The sequence below is a fragment of the Chenopodium album genome, chromosome 6 (genome assembly GCF_948465745.1).
Source record: "Chenopodium album chromosome 6, dcCheAlbu1.1, whole genome shotgun sequence".
Taxonomy (NCBI): domain Eukaryota; kingdom Viridiplantae; phylum Streptophyta; class Magnoliopsida; order Caryophyllales; family Amaranthaceae; genus Chenopodium; species Chenopodium album.
In genome coordinates this window covers 6,824,010-6,843,464 of record NC_137839.1, presented here as the reverse complement: position 1 = coordinate 6,843,464, position 19,455 = coordinate 6,824,010, and the positions used below count along the sequence as shown (strand labels likewise).

Sequence of the window (19,455 nt, the reverse complement as noted above, 5' to 3'; positions counted from 1 at the left end):
AAAAGTAAAGGAAAGAATACGACGAGTAATATCATCATAGAAGTGATTGGAGCAGCCCCTTTGTGATTGTTGTTGACAGCATTCACAACACTAAGGGCATCACATTCTAATATCACCTTGTTGAACCCAAATCTACTCGCCAACTGCAAGCCGTATGCAGCAGCTCCTGCTTCAGCCAAATCTGGCGACCGTTGCACATCAAGACACTTCACAGCAGCCATTAACAATCCCCCATCAGCATCCCTAATAACCACACCATAGCTCACACCAACATCCTCCATTAAATGAGCATCGACGTCAATTTTCACTGCAGGGCCAGGAGGGGGTTTCCAACTCACACTTGACATACCACTGCTCGGTGTTGGACTGCAGACCCTCACCTTCTCATTGTACACGCCATAGTCCACGCAAAGCTTAGCAAAACCCACTGCAGTACCCACTGAATCAGACATATTACCATCCCCAAAAATTGATTGATTTTGGCAATGCCAAGAAGGAAGAAGCCCATGCCAAGGAACAAAACAGCCTCAACATATGTTGGTATGGAAAAGTGCGAATTGCAGATGATCAAACATGTGTGAATTAGGCTCAAACCAAGCCAAAGTTGAACGAGATGCGTTCAAACACTAAATATTATTATCTAACATACAAAGTAAATGTCACGAAATACATCGGTAAAATATAAACATTATCCAACATATGGGGAGTATTACATAGAAAGAAAATGATTGAAGGCAATACATTGGTAAAAAATAATGATGTTTACAAATGATTATTGTTTCTATATTCTTTTTCTTATCTATCAACCTTGGGTTGTGTATAAGATTTTCCATAATCTACATGTTATGGAATAAGCAAAAACTGTATTTCGAACTTTACAACATTTGCCTAAACTGTATTTCGAACTTTACAACATTTGCATAAACTGTATTTTGTATAAGCAAAAAATATCATTTGCAGTGAGCAAGCTGACTTTACTCACAGGATCAAAATTTGAGTCCAAAGTTACAGCAATCCTAAATGATTAAAACGAATGTCTCCTATGTCTTGAACAAGCTTGAAGGAACCTGAACAACATTAAACGTAAGATATGAGTTACTGCACAAAGAATCAAAGATTAATAAGATTAATATGAGTATATTAAAGAACTAAGTAATTAACTTATTAACAAGCTATTATTGATATAAGTCCCATTAAGAACCAAGCTCAACCATTTTTAATCCCCCCTCCCCCTCTCTTCCTTTTCGTTTTTTCTAATAATGGGTCTCTCCATTTTCTTCCAAAGTCCTTCCCAACAGAAATTTCCAGAGTTAAATTAATCACTTCAAGGTTCATTAGTACGAACTCAGCTATCAGTCCATTCCTGTTCAAGCTTATCATCATCATACAACAATAAAAGGCCAAAAAGGCAGCCCATGCAGAAGTGGAGTGGGAGAAAGAAAATAGGTAGAGATAAAAGACCCAGCAACATATCTTTAGTTGTTTCAACTTCAAATGTCATAAAAGAATGTCTTGGACGGAAAACCCCCCCTCCTACTCCCTCCTCATCCTACCCCCTCTGCCCAAATAAATATGCCAGACTAATAATGGAAAAGCATAGAGGTTGACTTCACATAAACTCATAATTCGCTGGAAAACATCAACATACCTTCACATGATGTGGCATGATCTTGACATCAAAGGGCACATGAAGCCATGCTTCAGGTGGATAGAACAGGAAATTTTCTGGCTTACTGGTGTAAACATCTGCATACTGATGGATGTGATAGGCAAAGGAGGATTCTTGACCAGTATCAGTGAGGAAAGTGGCCCCAAAAGCCTTGTTGAACATGTTTTTCATGGTGCAGCGTGCTGTTTGCCTCTCCTCATTGAGCTCTTTCATGAGTGACCTGTATGTTTCACTTTTTTGTGAATCTACAACAGTTGCATGCAATCTACCTAGGAGCTCTTGGATAATGTGAAATCTCGCCTGTGCCAAAAGAGAGATAAATCTTTAGAAGACCCATAGCATATGAATAAAAAGAAATCAAGGGACTTAAGACATTTTGTAAACAGAATCTAGCACAAGCATTAATATAGTCCAATAATTTTGGCAAAGATGAGTGTACAACTGAAATATGTGGTTGAACTATCACATCTAGAAACTACTCTTATTTTATGTGTATTATAACAAGTCTTTATTATTACCCCAATCAAATGGGAGCAACCATCAGTTATTGCATGGTTTTAATAGTACAGTGTCACAAATTCAAATGAAAATTTAAAATAGCATACATTCTAAAGTAAATCCTATTGTATGCAGCAGATTCATTAATTTTTTACAACAAAAAGCATAAATTGGATCAGTCTAAAACTTTGCAAGGTTTATGTGAAATCTGCTTTTGATCTCATTTTCTTTGCTTCATCATTGGTTGGCAAATTACATGATCTAATCATCATTTGTACATGTAACAAAAACTGTAAACTTGTGAAATTCCGATATCCCTGTTAATCAGATTATCAGATAGCATTGTTTGTTAAGATACTTACTGAGATATGGTCAGCAATATGTGAGATTACATCAAGTTACAACTACCATCAGTGATTGTAAAATATTGACCACAAATGAATTGGGCGGTGGAGGTGACAAATAAGAACATCACAAAGATCTCAAAGGGTACCTGCTCAAAACGATAAGATTCCTCATTCTGAATACGTATTTCATTCTGCAAAAATCAAATCAAACCGTTATAAAGGAGCTTGTGAACTGAAAAAACTATACAAGCATCAATGGCTGAAATTTATTCCAGGACTATGATTATAGGAACACTAATCCCATGACCAGAAAGTGGCTATATACATCCACCCAGTGCTTAAATTATCTTGACAATTTGGAATCCTTAGACCCATTAATGCATTAAGAAGACACTGATTTGAAGCATTAATACTGACACACCGTGCTACACTCCCTTGCTTCAAAATTTGTAGAAAAAATTTAAGATCTATTTTAGTTGTGACGCACATCTCATCATCTATACATGTTATCACCAACAACAAATCTTTAAAGCACATTTATCCAAAAAGTAAGCCCAGTAATTATTTGTAAATTCCAAAAAATAACAAAATACAAAGAGAGTTGGCCAGCTGTGCACCTTTATGAAAAGATATTGACACACACACACAAACAAAAAAAAAAACCACACACAATCTACAAAAAAAAAAAATGATAACATTGGCCAGGTCAATGTTATTGTTTTAGAGTAGCTAGTGAGAAGTTCGCATGTAGAGCACTGCTCAAATTTTTTGATGATGGTGATAATATCCAATGGTCTGTAGATGATAAGATGTGTATCAAAATTGAATAGAAATACTTCATAAAACGTTCAACAATTTTAGAAGCAAGGAGTTGTTTTGAGATTAATACTTCAAACCAGTGGTGTAGAGGTATCAATTTATGTTTTCCATTATTGGGTTTTAGGATTCCAAATTCTCAAGACATTTTAGTTAGTGATATTAGGTTAAAACCCAAGTTAACCACACGAGTGTGTCAAGTAGTATCTTGACATTAATTGAAAGCCTTGATGGGAGCTTGGCAAAGTGATTAACTAACATGTAAATGCGGCAAAGTCATTGACAGCACAGAGCATGAAGTTTCCTTATTGATTAGGATATTATGTTTAGAAAATAGGAGTTTTAGTAGAGGTATATATTACTTATTCTGCTCAAAATGAGAACATCAAAGTTGACACTAGACTGTAGGCTACTAGAACCCCATAAAGTCTTTGCAATGTCAACATCAGAAATCCAAGTCTTAATCATCATTATTGCACAGAAAGATATCAACCTTATCTCATATTGAAACTTCAGATTTCACCTACTGACGCAGTATGCACTTCTTTCTATTAAGTTTTTAATCTTGTTCATCAGATAAAAGATATAATGATGTCACCCTTAATCTAGTAATTTAAATGGCTGTGCCGGACATTTTGCTCATAAATACTTCTGCTTCTTTCCCACAAAACCTCATCAAAATTCAAAACAGGTGTGGCAAAGATATAAATTCAAAACATTTAACAAATAAATTATGATCCAGGGAGCATGATAGTAATATCAGTTTCAGGATTTCAGGATTAGTATATTAAAAGAGGCAATGCAATAAATGAAGAAAATTGCATACATTCCAAAACAATTAATTGATAAGACAAAAAGAATTGTTACAAAAATTAACAAAAAACTTACTTCCAATTCATGAATGATAGCAGCAGTACGCCACCCTGCCTTTGAAGGCCCTCTAAGATCGCTAAACAAATGGTCACCAAAGTATATAACCTACAAAATGTAGATATTTAAAGAAAGGACCAAAAGATGACGCGTGACAGCTAGAATAATACTAAAAGCTTGCAGTTTCAGTGAAGTAAAGATAGCACATTTTCAATACAATTAAGCTCCAGCAAGCAGAATCAGTAGAAGAAACCTAATGCTATAAAGGAGCCTTTCAGTAAGATAAAGCAAATTTTGACATACCTCTGGCCCGTGCCACTTTGTAATTTTGAGAAAGGATTTCAGACATCCATGGTAATATATTTTATTGGGAAGAAAAGCATCCACCTTAGAGAATGCCAACGTATCCTTGCTCGTGTCATAGCATCTGTGCCACAGAAAGATCAAAATCAGTACTTTGCAGTCAATGAAATAAAAATGCATGGATTCGAGAAAGTAACTAGTACAAATGTTCTCATCATGGTATATAGTTTTGGAGTTGACCTCTTGGACTCCATATGTCCAGTTAAGTCCAAAGTTTTAACTTTTAAATACTTTGTATATACTTGCTGAATTTGCTTCTAATTAATTGACATGTACTTCTTCAATTCATTGATACTTGCACCATTTGCACTTTTATACCATTCACACACTCCTTTGACCATATGTTGTGAGCATAAAGAAAAATATAGTCATGTAGGATCTTGTTAGATTCGTCTAGATATATGCTTTCAATACATCAACTTTTAATAACTTTACTATAAGATAATTAAAGATATTCACGACAATTTAAGTAGTGATAAGCTTAAAACTCTAAATGGCACAAGTAAAAAGAACAACGGAAATATTCATATTTGGGAAGTTTCTTTTAGTTGACACATTTTCTGTTTGGGTAACTTTTACCCTTATACTGTTGATTTACCCAGTAGTTTTTGCCTTCCCTCTCCTTGCTTTACATTTCCACTAATACTGTTGTACATAATTGCTTTTGCCTTCTCTCTCTTAAGACATAATAAGTAAAGGGGCTACATTACAGAAATAGGAGAAGTATATTTCATAATTAGGTCAAAATATACTTCGTATATATTAATCTATATTAAAGAGTAGATCTAAGAAAGTACATGTGCCAAGCAACACCCTTCTCATGCACTAGAAAAATGTCACATCATCCATCAATTGTAAGCATTTTTAACGACACTAGAGATGTTTATTATTGGGTGTTGTGAACTTAAGACCAACAAAAAAGAATAATAAGTGCTACCATCTTAACTATCCTTTAATCAAATACAGTATATTTAATAATACTACGTATTTAACTTGGATTGGGGGTGCCACTTTACGGGTTATACTACTCATGTGCGGTATTTTGTCACAAACAAATCAGAAGCATATAGTAGGCACAGACTCACACAAACACATGCAAAGTGAGACATACATATATACCCATATAAACAGACATTGGCATGAATGGCATCAATGCACGCATATATACATATACAACAGGGTTTGATTCTCATTCCCCCTTTTTTTCCGAATTCCAACACACCATACTTCCTCAACAGTTGACATATTATTCAATACCTTAAAGCACAACATTTAAGGGAATTGGAAGCTATAAACCTATGTAATCCACATTATTTATAGGTCGTTCAGAGTCTTCAGACTCTTCCAAACTCGTATGAAGTGTGAAAGCCATTTACAATTAAAGGGGAAGAGGTTATTTCTTCTAACAGGGATTCAACAAACTTGCTAATTACTTTCCAAGCTTCCCCCCCCCCCCCCCCCCCCCCTTTGCCCAAAAAAAAAAAAAAAAATTGTGAACTTGTCAAATAGTAAAACAAACTATAAAGTAGATAGCAACTTAACTTCCCATATCCATGGCATGCACCAGAACAAACCACATATAGATAAATAATGTGATACTGGTTAAGATCTACATATTAATAAACAATTAGAAGAGCATAAGATCTTAACCGGAATGGTCGCTCTGACGTATAAAAGTCTGGCTTATTGGCTTTAGCAATGACTACATCAAATAGATCTCTCCAAGAGTCGCCACAGCCCAGGGAATCCTGATCAACACATTAAAAGAACATTACAATTTTTGAACTTCATGAATCTTCACAAATAAGATATAATTTATTGAAATGACAAAACAAATGTGAAGAACAAGTGCAAAACAATTATAAGGATCCTCAAAAATAAAGCAGGAGATTAGAGTATAAATAATACTACGTATTTTGAAAATAAATCCTAACAAATAGTTATATTTCTTAACTCAGTTGTTTCTTATCCCAATACATTCTTGGCAGTCATGTCAAAGTATCAAACCCACAACAAATCAGTTAATATAGCAGCTCCACAGAAAATGCTTGCATTTCATTCTAACAAAAACACCACATAATAGTCATAAAACAATTCCACCACATCTTTTCCTTGGCACCTCTAAAGCCAACAAAACAAGCCTATTGCAGATCTAACACTGTAGAAGGGAAGACCCAAGTCTCTCCAATGCACAGAAAATAGCCTCCGAGCCTAATTTGCCTTCAAAAAGGCACACAGCACACCATAAAAAACAAACGCCCAACTAAGAATTTAATATCCCACTGTTGGTGTTGGTCCTCTTTCCTCAGATAATAATAGTTTTTTAGTCTTTAAATAATTAGAAAACAGAAATATATTACTTGGTGATGAATTGATTTATAAGTATGAGTTTACCAATCTAGGTATTAACACAATGTCTAGAGGAAGTAGTATATACTGCCAAAAGGTGTTAAACTGGTGAATACCAACTACACATTAATTTTGCATGTTTGTATGTTCTTTAATTTTCTATAAGAGCACATAAATTCCAAATTGATGTTGGGCAGTCCTTTTTAATACAGAGAAGAATGGAAGCTAATGGGAAATCAGGAATGCATTACCCAAGAGACTAGGAAATTTATTGAAAATGTTAAAGCTTATACTTGTAGGACGACTTGTCGTAAAACATATATCATTATCTATTACCATAAATTTATAACTGTAAATTAGAGATACCATGATTGTTTTCACAATAGAAGCATATATCTGGATTCGTTATTTGTGTTTCCCTCAGCTTGTATTATTGAATTTAGTACCTTAGTAAATTTTTGTTATATTTTGGCAATTGATAGAATTAATAACCAAGAAAGAAACGCAGTAACAAAGTTACTTACAAAAGATCTCAGCCTCCAAACAAAAAAAGCCTCAAAAGACACAAGCAGACAACCCTGCTGTTACATCCTCAACTGACTCCTAATAGCATCGGTGCATCTACATGCAACATGAAACATAACTTCCTGATCAATTACATCCAGACTCTTATGCTCATTTTTAAAGATAATAGCAATCCTATGACTCCAGATATGATAAACAGACTCTGTAAAGCACATTACATAAAGTTTAAGCCTGTCTTTAACACTTTTGTAAAGTTAGTGAACCAAGATGTGCATGAAGGGAAGAATTGACAGTGTGAAAATTACCTCCAAAAGAAAGCGCAAACCGCCATCAACAAAATAATAGGGTGAATTAGTCAGCAAGAACATTTTCTTTCCTTTGTCTCTTAGCATCTTCAAAAAGCAATACAACTGATCCTGTAGCATTAAACAATGCAAGCCATATAAAAAAAATTATTGAGTGCTTTTAAATATAGTAAGCATCACACTATCAAATTGTAGGTGATAAACTTTTTCAAATGTTATTTAACCATCATCTTGACACACTTTGAAATTTGGGAAGAGTTGAGGACATGATGAATCATTTCTCTAGTCACTTTAATCAAAACAATACTATATATTTTTTGTTTAAAATTCCATTACAGTTTTAACTGTATTTTGAGGATGTATAGACTATAAACTTAAAACCTTTTTTTGGGACGTGTGGATAGTGGAGTAACACAGAATTACTAGTGATAGTGAAGAAACGGCATAATTACCCACATTTTTAACAAGATATCTCTCAGGATCAGCAATGATTGCCTTATGAGCTACTCCACTTCTATGAACATGCTGAATTGCATGATTGATATCATGATAGACATACGAAGCATCAAACTCCAGTTTTTCATCGACAAAATGTTGCACGATGTCAGCGATCAAGCATGCCTTCAATGTAGCAAGCAAATGGAGTTAGACAAGCAAACCAGGACTTGGGGGGGGGGGGGGGGGGGGGGGGGTGGGTGGGGGGAGAGGGAGGGAGGGGGGCTGCATATAAGTTAAAAGAATGCAGTTGATGCCAGAAATAAAATTATCTGCTTGACCATTAAGACTGTTATTGAAGCAATATAAATGTTACAAGAAATCATAATAACAACAATCATGTCTTATTTCCACACACTTATTGTGAGTTTAACAATATACAAAACCATCAATTATTCTCATTCAGTCTTGTCTCTCTTTTATTCCTATATATTTTTATTCGTTCTAAAAAAATTGTGAGGATGGAAAGGGTAGAAGGTGGTTTTAGATTCACAGCTTGATTTTTCTCTATACAAACATTGGAAAGGTAAAACATATTATAAAATAAATATATTGTACAACCCCACTACTTACTACCTATGTTGGCATAATGTGAATCTATAAATACAAACAGGCTAATAATGTAAACCTATAAATACAAACAGACTAATATTATGATTGCTAAAGTAAGGCAGGATAACAGCATGCAATTATTAGAAAGATATGATGAAAAAGGGCCTTACCTCACTAAAGCAGAAAAAATCCATCAAACTAACAAGCCCCCGTGCTTGATGGCGACCAATATGTCTTGTTCCATACATCTCTATTATCTCCTCCCGCCTTAGCTGTACATACAAATGGAAAACATCAGCAGGAATCAGATATTCCTCATTATAGACCAATTTATTTGCATCAATTAAGATAGATTATGCTACACAATGAAATCATTCCTAGGAGACACAATAAAGTCCAATTCTAGGGTGATTGAGAAAAGACATGTGATTCTCAGACATAAATGTCCAGTTTTCCTATCAAATATGAACAGTATAATAAGCTTTGGATCAAATACAGAACTCTTTTGAGCTAGGTGAGGCGCATAAACTTGAAAGTTTACTCTGAAATTTTCTGATATTTATTAAGAGCACCACACTTCAATGAGGCTGGCAGCAGGCACCTCATCACCTAAGTGCACCTTGGGCTATTTAATACCTTGCTTTAGATTTCTTGTAGCTGCAAAATGCGGTGCAGAGTTACCAAAATGGTAAAATGAAGCATTTAAGCATCCTTTAAAACCGCATTACCATTGTCATCTAAGAGCCAAACTTCCTTTTTCTCCACTTTATTATTAGCTCATTGATGGTTCAACATGGTGCTTAAGTTCAGATTGGATGGTACACCTTTAATCATAAAGCATTTTGATAGTGTTCCAATGACATTAACTATTCCACGAATTACATCACTTTTTATGAATACCAGCGTACAAAGTTTATATAAAAGCTTGGTTTAGAAAAGTGCAAGGGACAACTAAGACACAAGGTATGCACATCACAGAAAATGAGCTTCATTATGCAAAATCCTTGCAAATAATATTTTTTTATATCATATTGCAAAACTGCTTTGTATTTTATCTTTTCCACTTCTGAATGGGTGAGCTTTAAGAGGGGTAGCAACTAGCAAGAGATAGAAGAATTTAACAATAAAATGAAAATAAAGTTAAAAATATAATGAAGGGGGTGGGGGTCTCAAATGCATATATGAGCAATTATAAACTTTTCCATCAACAAAACAGCAAGTTGGCAAGAGGGCAATGCTCAGGGAATACACCAATGATTACCCAAAAGCTCATCTACACAAGAAGAATCCTTGTGGCAAGACGATAATAACAGCCCATATCTCATGTGCACAAACATTAATAAGGCTAGTCAGAGGCTATGAGATTGGCCAACAAAGAACAGGAACCCCCTACTTCATGATTAGAAAAGTGAGAGCTCCTACATAATTCCCAACAAAGTACATGAGAATCTTGTCATTACCAATCCTTTGGAGTGCTAATTCTGTGCAACAGGATAGAGGAATCTACTATCACACAACAGTCCATCCCATTTGTGACAATATTCCAAATGGCGGTGTTAAGAGTTATTCGTTTTCTAATCCTAAATAGAGGATTCTGCTATTCCATTTAATTAGGGGTAGCAAGATTACACTAAAATACAACTAACTTATAACATACTCATTATTAGTACAATGTAAACCTCCAAAATCTAATTTCAAGGAAAACACTACTATTAAAATAAATGAGACAATGCATAGAAGCAATAATCATAAGAGGTCACAGCCCACCTTACGACGACCAAAGAAGCATCCATCAGGCTCAATTGATCCGAAAAAATCCAACTTCAAGAGACACCCTTTTAACTTGTCATAGTACAAACCTCTAATAGGGAAGCTATGGTCATATTTGAACTTCAAGCAGCTTTCTGGATACCTAAGCTGCAACCATCAGAGTAGACTATGTAAGATATAACAAAGAAACAGAAGCCAATGGCTTAAACAACTGATTCAAATTTCAAGAAAAAACATTGAACCTCATTGACTAAATGCTCCTTGGCAAGGTCATAAATCAAAGCCTGTAGATGAGCAGAGTAATGTGCTAATGTGTAATCATAGTCAAACCCATAAACTTGAACGTTGTCCAATCGCAAGTTCTTGTTCACATATATCCCTGGAAGAGCAATCCCAACATAGAGTTGATTCAATTATCCAATCCAAATCAAATGCATTTCAACAATATCAATATAAAGAGTCTTTTACATTGTTTATGTTGATTAAACTATTCCAATCTGAAACAAAGTGCATTTATCACTCCCTCCATTTCAAGATTATGCATACACTTATTGCATAGCAATTCTAAACTGAAATTTAACAAGATAAAGTTGCAAACTATACAAGATTAAAAGATTTTTCAAGTGAATGATTAATCTGAAATGGAGGTAGAATTATACCCTCAGGATTCATCTTAGGCATAGACTTAAGAGTCTGTGGAATTGTAAGGAAACACTGCTTGGCAATCTCTAAATCACTCCGAATTCTCTCAACTTCATCCTCGACTACCCCGTCTTTGATTCTCAACACTTTCTGGTCACTGAAATGCCGCAAACTCCCTTCAATTCCTACAAGATTGAACATCATTGCATCAAAAATTATCAAAATGCTCAAATTATAACCAAATTCAATGCAAGAAAAGTCCAAATTTATAATGAATTAACTCAATTAAGTACCTTCAGTAGAAGAAGCAGAAGAAGTCCAAGAACTGCAAGTCCGAGCAAAGACACCAAATGAGCGGGAAGGAAGAAGCTTACGAAATGCAGCCATGGCAGAGGAGGAGAGAGAAGTTGTTGAAATTGTTCAAGAATGCGGAGATGATGAGGTTGAATTTGGGGGAAACGAAGAATTAGGGTTCTTCGTTGAAGAAATTCTGGTGAAATGTGATGAAGTTTGGAGAGTTGAATTTGATGTTAATTCCAGAAAATGAATTTCGACGGCGTTGGAATATGAAAAGTAGGCGGGTGTTTTAATTGTGTGCGAGACTGTTAGAGCGTGTGATCTCGTGCTCCTTTTCTCTTATAACATGTGATTCTTGTTAAGCACTCAAGTTTGTTAATCCTCGGAATAGAGCTGTCAAATTGGATGTGCAAGTCGGATTCGGATTCAATCTTATTCATATATACTCCCTCCTTTTTTAATTACTCTCCACTTTTCTTTTAGGCCGTTTTCAAATACTTGCTTCATTTCGAAAGTTTTTACAATTTTTTTTTTTTTTTTTTTTTGAAAACAAGCAGCGGATTAATATTATAGAAGATCAATTTCCGCCAAAGTTGTCAAACTTTGGGGGAAAGGACCAAGAGAAACATATTCATTACAACCTCTAGTGTCCCATCTTGCAATATTATGGGCTAGAGTATTACCCGCACGCTTAATATGAGAGAACGAGAAAGAATTAAAACCGAAAGCCAAATTGCAAATATCATCATATAAAAGGAAAATAGGAGAGTAGCCTTTTGCTCTTGTTTTGACTGCCTTCACTGCGCTCACAGCATCAAGGTGCACATCACAGTAGCCCAACCTTCGTGCCAACTGCACACCAAACTTGCAGGCTGCAGCTTCAGCCATCGCTGCATCCCACCCCGCCCCTACCTGACGCACAGCAGCAGCAAGCAGGGAGCCCTGCTCGTTTCGGATTACGACCCCCAAGCCTGTCTTCACTCCGATTTGTGCATCATAATATTTAATTCATTTCTCCCACATAGTGAACCAAACATAAATCATATTTTATTATTTTCATATTCTCTCTACTCTAATTATCCACCACTTTTGCTGTTTACAATTTTTTTTATTCTTTTACCTACCCCACTACCTCTATATTTTATTACTTTATCCAATTTCTCCTAAAATTCCGCGCATAGAGAAATGAGCGCATGGAGAAATAAACTGAGGTAGTATTAAACTTGTGTCATATTAGGTTGGTGTAAGTGTATAGTAGAATTCAAATTTAAATCGTCTTAGATCAATTTTATTTATTTATTTTGTAAAGAATTGGATCATTTTAGATTTGGTAGGGTTGTCTTAAGTCAAACTGATTTATGATATTCCTACATATTACATTCTCAATGAGAGTGAGAGATAGCTCAAGTGGTTAGAACTTCCATTCTGGTTCCAGATGATCTAGTGATCGATTCTCATCACCCGCCCTTGTAGGCTTAAACGTATGGAGGGTGAATTTATGTTGAAAGGGGCATACTAGATGTTTTTGGAGGGTATTGGGGGAACCCCATTTTCTCTTATTTACTTACCATCTTCTCCGTCATCTTTATGCTCGCACCACACCATCTTCTTCATCCTCCTTCGTTTAAGCATTCATTTACATATTTTTAAAAATAAAAATAAAATCAATCATCCTTTGTTTTGTTCCATATTCTTCATCCTCCTTCATCTCCGTCCTCCATTGAAAATGTGAACCACCATCTTCTTCATCATCCTTCTGTTTATTTGCGCCACACTATCATCTTCAAACAACCGTCCTTTGTTTTCATAAAACACGTGTCATTAAATATAGCTGAGGAGGATATTGAGTTTATCCACTCACATTTCTAATGTAAGGCAACTTTAATTCCCATTTAACTAGTCTATTGTCAATATTACACAATTTTTGAGAGTGAGGAATAGCTCAAGTAGTTAGAGCTTCCCTCCTGATTTTAGGAGGAACTGGGATCGATTCTTACCCCCGCCCCTGTGGCGCGCTCTCTAAACACCAAAAAAAAAATGTTACACAATTTTTAAATTAAAGGACCAATATAAGATTAATGATATGCTATTCGGCGAGACTTCATTTTAGACCATAATAAAGACACGACTAAAACTCAAATTCCACCTAAAATCACTTGACTTGCCATAACAATTTTCAATCAAATTTATTATAATAACCATTTTAGCATCAAACTCAAATGCGCGCATTGTTTATCGTAATAAGCACATTGGAAACAAACTCAATGCGCTTTTAGGGTTTGCCCTTCGTGATCAACAAAAAAAAAACCATAAACAAACTCAATGCGACCTGTTTTCGAATACAAAACCAACTTGAACATAATTCAACCCAAAACGACTTAAAACCCACCTCACAGTTTAACATAATCCAACCTAAACGACATAATTCACACCCGTAGTTGAACATAATCTGACCCAAACAAGATGCCTCGTAATTGAACGTAAGCCGATTTGAACAATCTAATTCACACTCCATAATTGAACTTAATTTGAGTTAAACGATTCAATTCGATTTTCGACCTTATAATTGAACATAATCCGACCAAAACAACTTAATTCACACCTCATAATTGAACATAATCCGTCTCGAACAACCTAATTCACACCCGTTATAATGTTGTATGCACTTAAACCTTGTATCACTCCCCCGGAAAAGAAGGGGAAAGGGCCCCAAAAAAGAAACCCAAGCCAAGAAGGGGAAAAAATGTGGAGTGTAAGCAGAAGTTCATTGACTACATTTCCCTCCTTCCTATCCTCTCTCAACAAATTCACCTCCTTTTCATCAACTCCCAAGCTTTTTCGCATGGCTTCCTCCTCTTCCAACAACAATAACAACCCAGATAATGCTTCTGTTTCTCCCTCTTCTGCTATCGACTTTCTCACACTATGCCATCGTCTCAAGGTACAATTTCATCGTGCTTTAACTTTAAATTCTAGTAATTTTTTTTGGGTTTTTCTCATTTTAGATGAATTTGTGGTTTTTATGGCAGACAACGAAAAGGGCAGGGTGGGTGAAGAGAGAGGTTCAAAACCCAGAATCAATTTCTGACCATATGTATCGTATGGGGTTAATGGCTCTCATTTCTGCTGATATTCCTGGAGTTAATCGTGATAAGTATGGTTTATTTTGGTTTTTATTTGATTGTTAATAGTATCAAAATTAGTGTTAGTATAAAATTTCTGAAATTGTTTTGTGGGGTTTTTTTTGAAGGTGTGTGAAGATGGCTATTGTCCATGATATGGCTGAAGGTATGAGGATTTTGATTTAATTTTACAATTTAAATGAGTTTGCTGAATAAGTATTTTTTGTAGTTTTGGAATTGCTAAGTTGAAAGACATCTTTTGAATTTTATATTTGTTTTGTAATTTAGAATTGTAGAATGTTTGTACTTGAACAAGAGTTGTGATGGAGGTTGATTAGTATTGGAATGTGAGGTAAGAATAGAATCAAGAGAACGAGGATTAAATTCATGAGATTGTGAATTGAGATTTTATAATTGTCTGAGCTTTCGAAGGCATATTGAAATGAGGTGAATTAACGCCGGCATTACTAATTTGTTTGGTTAGCGTTATGCTGAGTAGTAAGATAGTAACTCAATCACTTAAAAGGTCACTTGTGGAGATATGGAAAGAGAGAAATCTGGCTATAGGTTACGGCATTAGCATTGGCATAATATTGGAAAAAGGAAAAAAAATTGTAAAACCTACTTGGGGCCATGAGAAATGTATTCCTTTTAAATCAGAATCTCACTTTTAGATAGTGGGGATAGTAGTGCAATGAAAACTTTGCTGAAAAGTAGAGTAGAAAAGGAAGATGGAGGGGTATATTGTTTTTAGTTTCATATCGTTTAGCACTTGGAAGTTTGGATATAATTCTGAAGCACCTTAAATATAGTGTTAGGGTGTTGGTTGATGGGCAATGACTGTTTTTGTTAGCTTGTAGTTTTATTTTCATTGAGGCACTTTTCACTGCGGTGAAGATACCCTGTTACTTGTGCATCTCAAAACCAGCTCTAAATTAGATATCTGAGTTCAAAGTTTAAGGTTACAGTTGAGTACTGCCTGAGACTGCCCTCTAAATCATCACATTTTCCCTACAAAGGTCCCAAAGCAAGAGAATACTTCTAAGCTTTAATGGTACTGTATTGGAATGTTCATGCGATATCTTTAATGATTTAGATGAATAGTATGCTCATGTCAACCTGAGATCCGATTTCCACCTCTTACTGCAAGTACTTTGGCATATTTCATAAACTTTCAAAATTTCAAGTACTACTATATATAATTGATTCTGACATCCTAGGACACCTCTTTTAAACAATATGCTCTTCCTTAGTTCCTGATTTTCTTGTCCTTTTTTTTTTACAAAAAAAAAAAAAAAAAAAAAAAAAAAAAAAAAAAAAACCCAATAATGTCCTATTAATTACTTGTACACATAAAAGATGCAACAAAGGGTGCTTCAGTTTACTCCTTTCGTTCCATACCTCTAAATTAATAGCACTAGAGGCTCCCATTTTTCAATCATGATTTCAAGAAAATGTCTTTCCTTCTCTTCTTCTTCTTCTTCTCCTTCTCCTTCCTTTTTCTTTTTTTAAATTTTTATCATCTTTATTTTTTTGACTAGAGGATCATGTGGCTTCTTAATGGCATGACAAAGCTTATGGAATAATTGGCCCCTTAATTGGGAATAGCTTCTGTTTTGAAAAGGAAGGAGATATAAATGCAAGATGTTGTTGGAGATTCTATGATAAGTGGCCTTTCAGATGCAAAATCAAGTACTATTCATACCTTAAACTCTTAAAAGCGCTACAATTTCTCCTCCTGGGGAGAAAATTTCATGATACAGGATAGGCAAAGATGTTATTTGTTTGGTGATACTGCTTTAAGCTTAACTGATGTATATATTGTGTAAATATAATATTCTGCATGATAAGTGATTATTAATAACAAAATGTTATTGCTGTCCTTTAAACTCTATGAGACTTCTTTCTGTTCCCCTTTAAGTTTAATACATTTTCTCTTTGTTCTCCCTCCCCTTGCAGCAATTGTAGGTGATATTACTCCTTGTGATGGGATTTCCAAGACAGAAAAGAGCCGTCGAGAAAGGGAAGCACTGGACCATATGTGCAATCTCCTTGGTGGAGGATCAAGAGGTTTTTTCTGTGCCTTACTCTCTAGCTGGTTCATTGTGTACTCTATTTCTGATGAACAAGAGGGGAGGGAGGAAGGCATTCAGTGGAAAAAAAAGGAAAATGAAAAGGACATATCAGTCCCTTCCATTTAGCCTCCTAGTGTAATTTCTAAGTTGCTTTATTTGTTGGTTGAGTTATGTTCTCTGAGCAATATTTATAATTGCAGCCAAAGAGATACATGATTTATGGATGGAGTATGAAGAAAGTTCATCACTTGAAGCAAAGATTGTCAAGGATTTCGACAAAGTATGTTAACTTCTGCACTTTTTTCAGCAATTTACATTCTTCTGTGTTCTTTAAGATCATAATTTATGTTGCAGCATTCTCTTCTCAGCTATTGCAATCAAGTCTTGAATATTCACTTTTTGGTAGTAGATGCATTGTGCCATTTGACTTAGGCTTCAGGTTGTACGTAATAGACTAAGTCTTATATTATCTGAGTTTTAGCCATATCTATAATCATATGATTACGCATAGTTGCAAGTCACTTTCAGAGTTGTGTATATGATGTAAGTAGGCTGTACCGCTGTAGTATCACTTCTTGCTTCAACTTACTTGCATCACACCCCTGGAAAATCATGGGAATATGTGAATGTTCCTTTTACCTTCTTCGTAAAAGCTACGGTTGAATTATTGCTTCACATTATATTCTTAAAGGATTGTATTATGTGGTCGATCATGCATCACAAGAATGTGTTGTTTCAAGTTATGAGGCTATCAAATTTAGTGCAACCAAATTGTTGAGTTTTAACATTGGTAGATTATAAATGTGATTTGGATACTATAAACTGAATGTGATCTAGTAAAACCAAGTTTCATACTCTGTATAAGATTGTTGCTCAGTGTCTTCTTGTCATTCTAATGTACTTTTTTTTTTCCCTTCAGGTTGAGATGATACTTCAGGCATTGGAGTATGAAAAAGGTAATAATGTCAACATAAGTGGTGATAACTATGGAAAAGTCCTCTATCGTTTAGCTAATGCAAAATGGTGCAAAATATTTTTTCCCCCTTTTGTTACTATTATTGGTCTAAGCGTTTGATGTTGGAATTGCTCACAGTTAATTCGATTCTTTACTCTTCTTTGAGATGACATACACGTTGAATCTCTTGAAGACATTTTAGCTAGTTGGAGACTGTTGTGTTGAGATGAAAATTAATGTTCAACTTCTTCTTTTTGTCCTTGCACAGAACAAGGGAAGGATTTGGAGGAGTTTTTCGAGTCCACTGCTGGTAGGCATTTCTAATTGATTTCAACCTTCTTGTTTATGTTTACCAATGTAGCAGTTTTTTTTGTTGATTTTAATATGAAATTTGTTCCTTACTATTTGAAATGTGGACTTTCACACTACTACTATATGAAGGATATGTTGGCCTACAGAATACATCTATCCCATTGGAATACTGTACTGTATTGTATATGTAAGAAAAGAATTAATTTCCATCTTCACTGTGGGAAAAAACAATTTGCTTTGTTTAATAATTAACATCAAAGCACTAAGATTAGACAGCAATATTTGTATTTGTAAGCTATCAACAGTGTGTTTAGTATAGGGTATCAGTTTAGGTAATAAAACGATGCATGAAGGCACTGCAACACCCCTCAAATGCGGAGGAGGAATTAAAAAGCATAGCTAAGGATATAGTTCGTGAAGCTAGTAAAAGAGACTTTGTTATTTGCATTAAGGTTGCTAGAACTAGTGTATCCAAAGCCCACCTCCTAGCTGTTAACTGTAGGAGATTTGGGTGAGTTTCTGTATCCTATTTTCACCACTGCCAAAAAAAAAAAAAAAAAAAAAAAAAAAAAAATCATAGTTTTTCATTTATTTATTTTGTTCTTATTATTACTAGGTAGAGGATGTTAACTAAGAAAAACAATTACACAAACTCCTCACTTAAGTGATTTTATGTCTTTGTACTTCCATTAGGTAAACTCATTTAGAGTATGCCAAACCCATCCTGTAACGCTTGCATTCCCCTCCCCCCTCTTCCCTCCAACCTTTCGTATTTTTTATGTGGTGGTGGGAGGCCATTAGACCAACATAGATCGAAAGCATGGTAAAAAGGTAGGAATTACGCAGTTTTTTTTCTAAGTGCATTAGGAATTAGGAGTACAATTTTCCTCATTGATATCTGTACTCGCTCATTAAGTCTCAGGAAGAGATCATGAGTTCTTGATTTTGCATTTTGTTGATTTTGCTTCGAGACTTGGCTGTTAAAAGCAGTTTGATTGTGAAAATGTACACCTGTTTTCAGGGAAATTCCAAACTGATATCGGCAAAGCATGGGCATCGGAGATAGCATCAAGAAGAACAAAACACTAGTAACTTACAGCAGCATCTTTTTACAGCCTGCTTGAAGCTTTGTAACACCTGAAGGTCTGAATCCCTGCCTTTTTAGACTGTTTAGATCTTATGAGTGTTGGAATCTCAGGATGGTTGTTTTTAAAGTAACATATGGTTTGTCAACCAGTCTTACCGCTTTTGCTAGAACTAATTCGTAGATAACTCCATCAACATCGGTTGGCTTCCAGTTGATTTTCGTCTCTGTATCGACAACGTTTTAGTGATTTAGAGAGAGTATCTTGTTGTCTAATTGAAGCGAGTTTTGTGCATACTCTAGTCCTAGGAGTATCTTGTTCTTCCTGTTTTCTGATTTTGTGATCACTTTAGAATATTCATTTTCAGAAGGAAAATGATAAATCAAAATATCTCTAAATGATAATCTA

At 35.1% G+C, this 19,455-nt stretch overlaps 2 protein-coding genes across 2 annotated transcripts; one reads left to right on the top strand and one right to left on the bottom strand.

The window, feature by feature from the left end:
- Positions 1–728: 728 nt before the first annotated feature.
- Positions 729–11,740, bottom strand: LOC145634438 (uncharacterized). The gene is made up of 13 exons (XM_081685861.1): positions 11,495–11,740; positions 11,219–11,386; positions 10,802–10,938; positions 10,557–10,706; positions 8,960–9,061; positions 8,199–8,363; positions 7,743–7,853; positions 6,214–6,311; positions 4,504–4,627; positions 4,219–4,308; positions 2,661–2,705; positions 1,649–1,969; positions 729–1,067 (listed from the first exon to the last, which is right to left on the bottom strand). Exons 1-13 carry the CDS (start codon positions 11,586–11,588, stop codon positions 1,041–1,043), a joined length of 1,632 nt encoding a protein of 543 aa, XP_081541987.1. The 5' UTR covers positions 11,589–11,740; the 3' UTR covers positions 729–1,040.
- A 2,379-nt stretch (positions 11,741–14,119) lies between these two features.
- Positions 14,120–19,455, top strand: LOC145634437 (uncharacterized). The gene is made up of 8 exons (XM_081685860.1): positions 14,120–14,439; positions 14,528–14,652; positions 14,749–14,786; positions 16,580–16,690; positions 16,896–16,975; positions 17,615–17,651; positions 17,919–17,960; positions 18,984–19,455. Exons 1-8 carry the CDS (start codon positions 14,152–14,154, stop codon positions 19,049–19,051), a joined length of 789 nt encoding a protein of 262 aa, XP_081541986.1. The 5' UTR covers positions 14,120–14,151; the 3' UTR covers positions 19,052–19,455.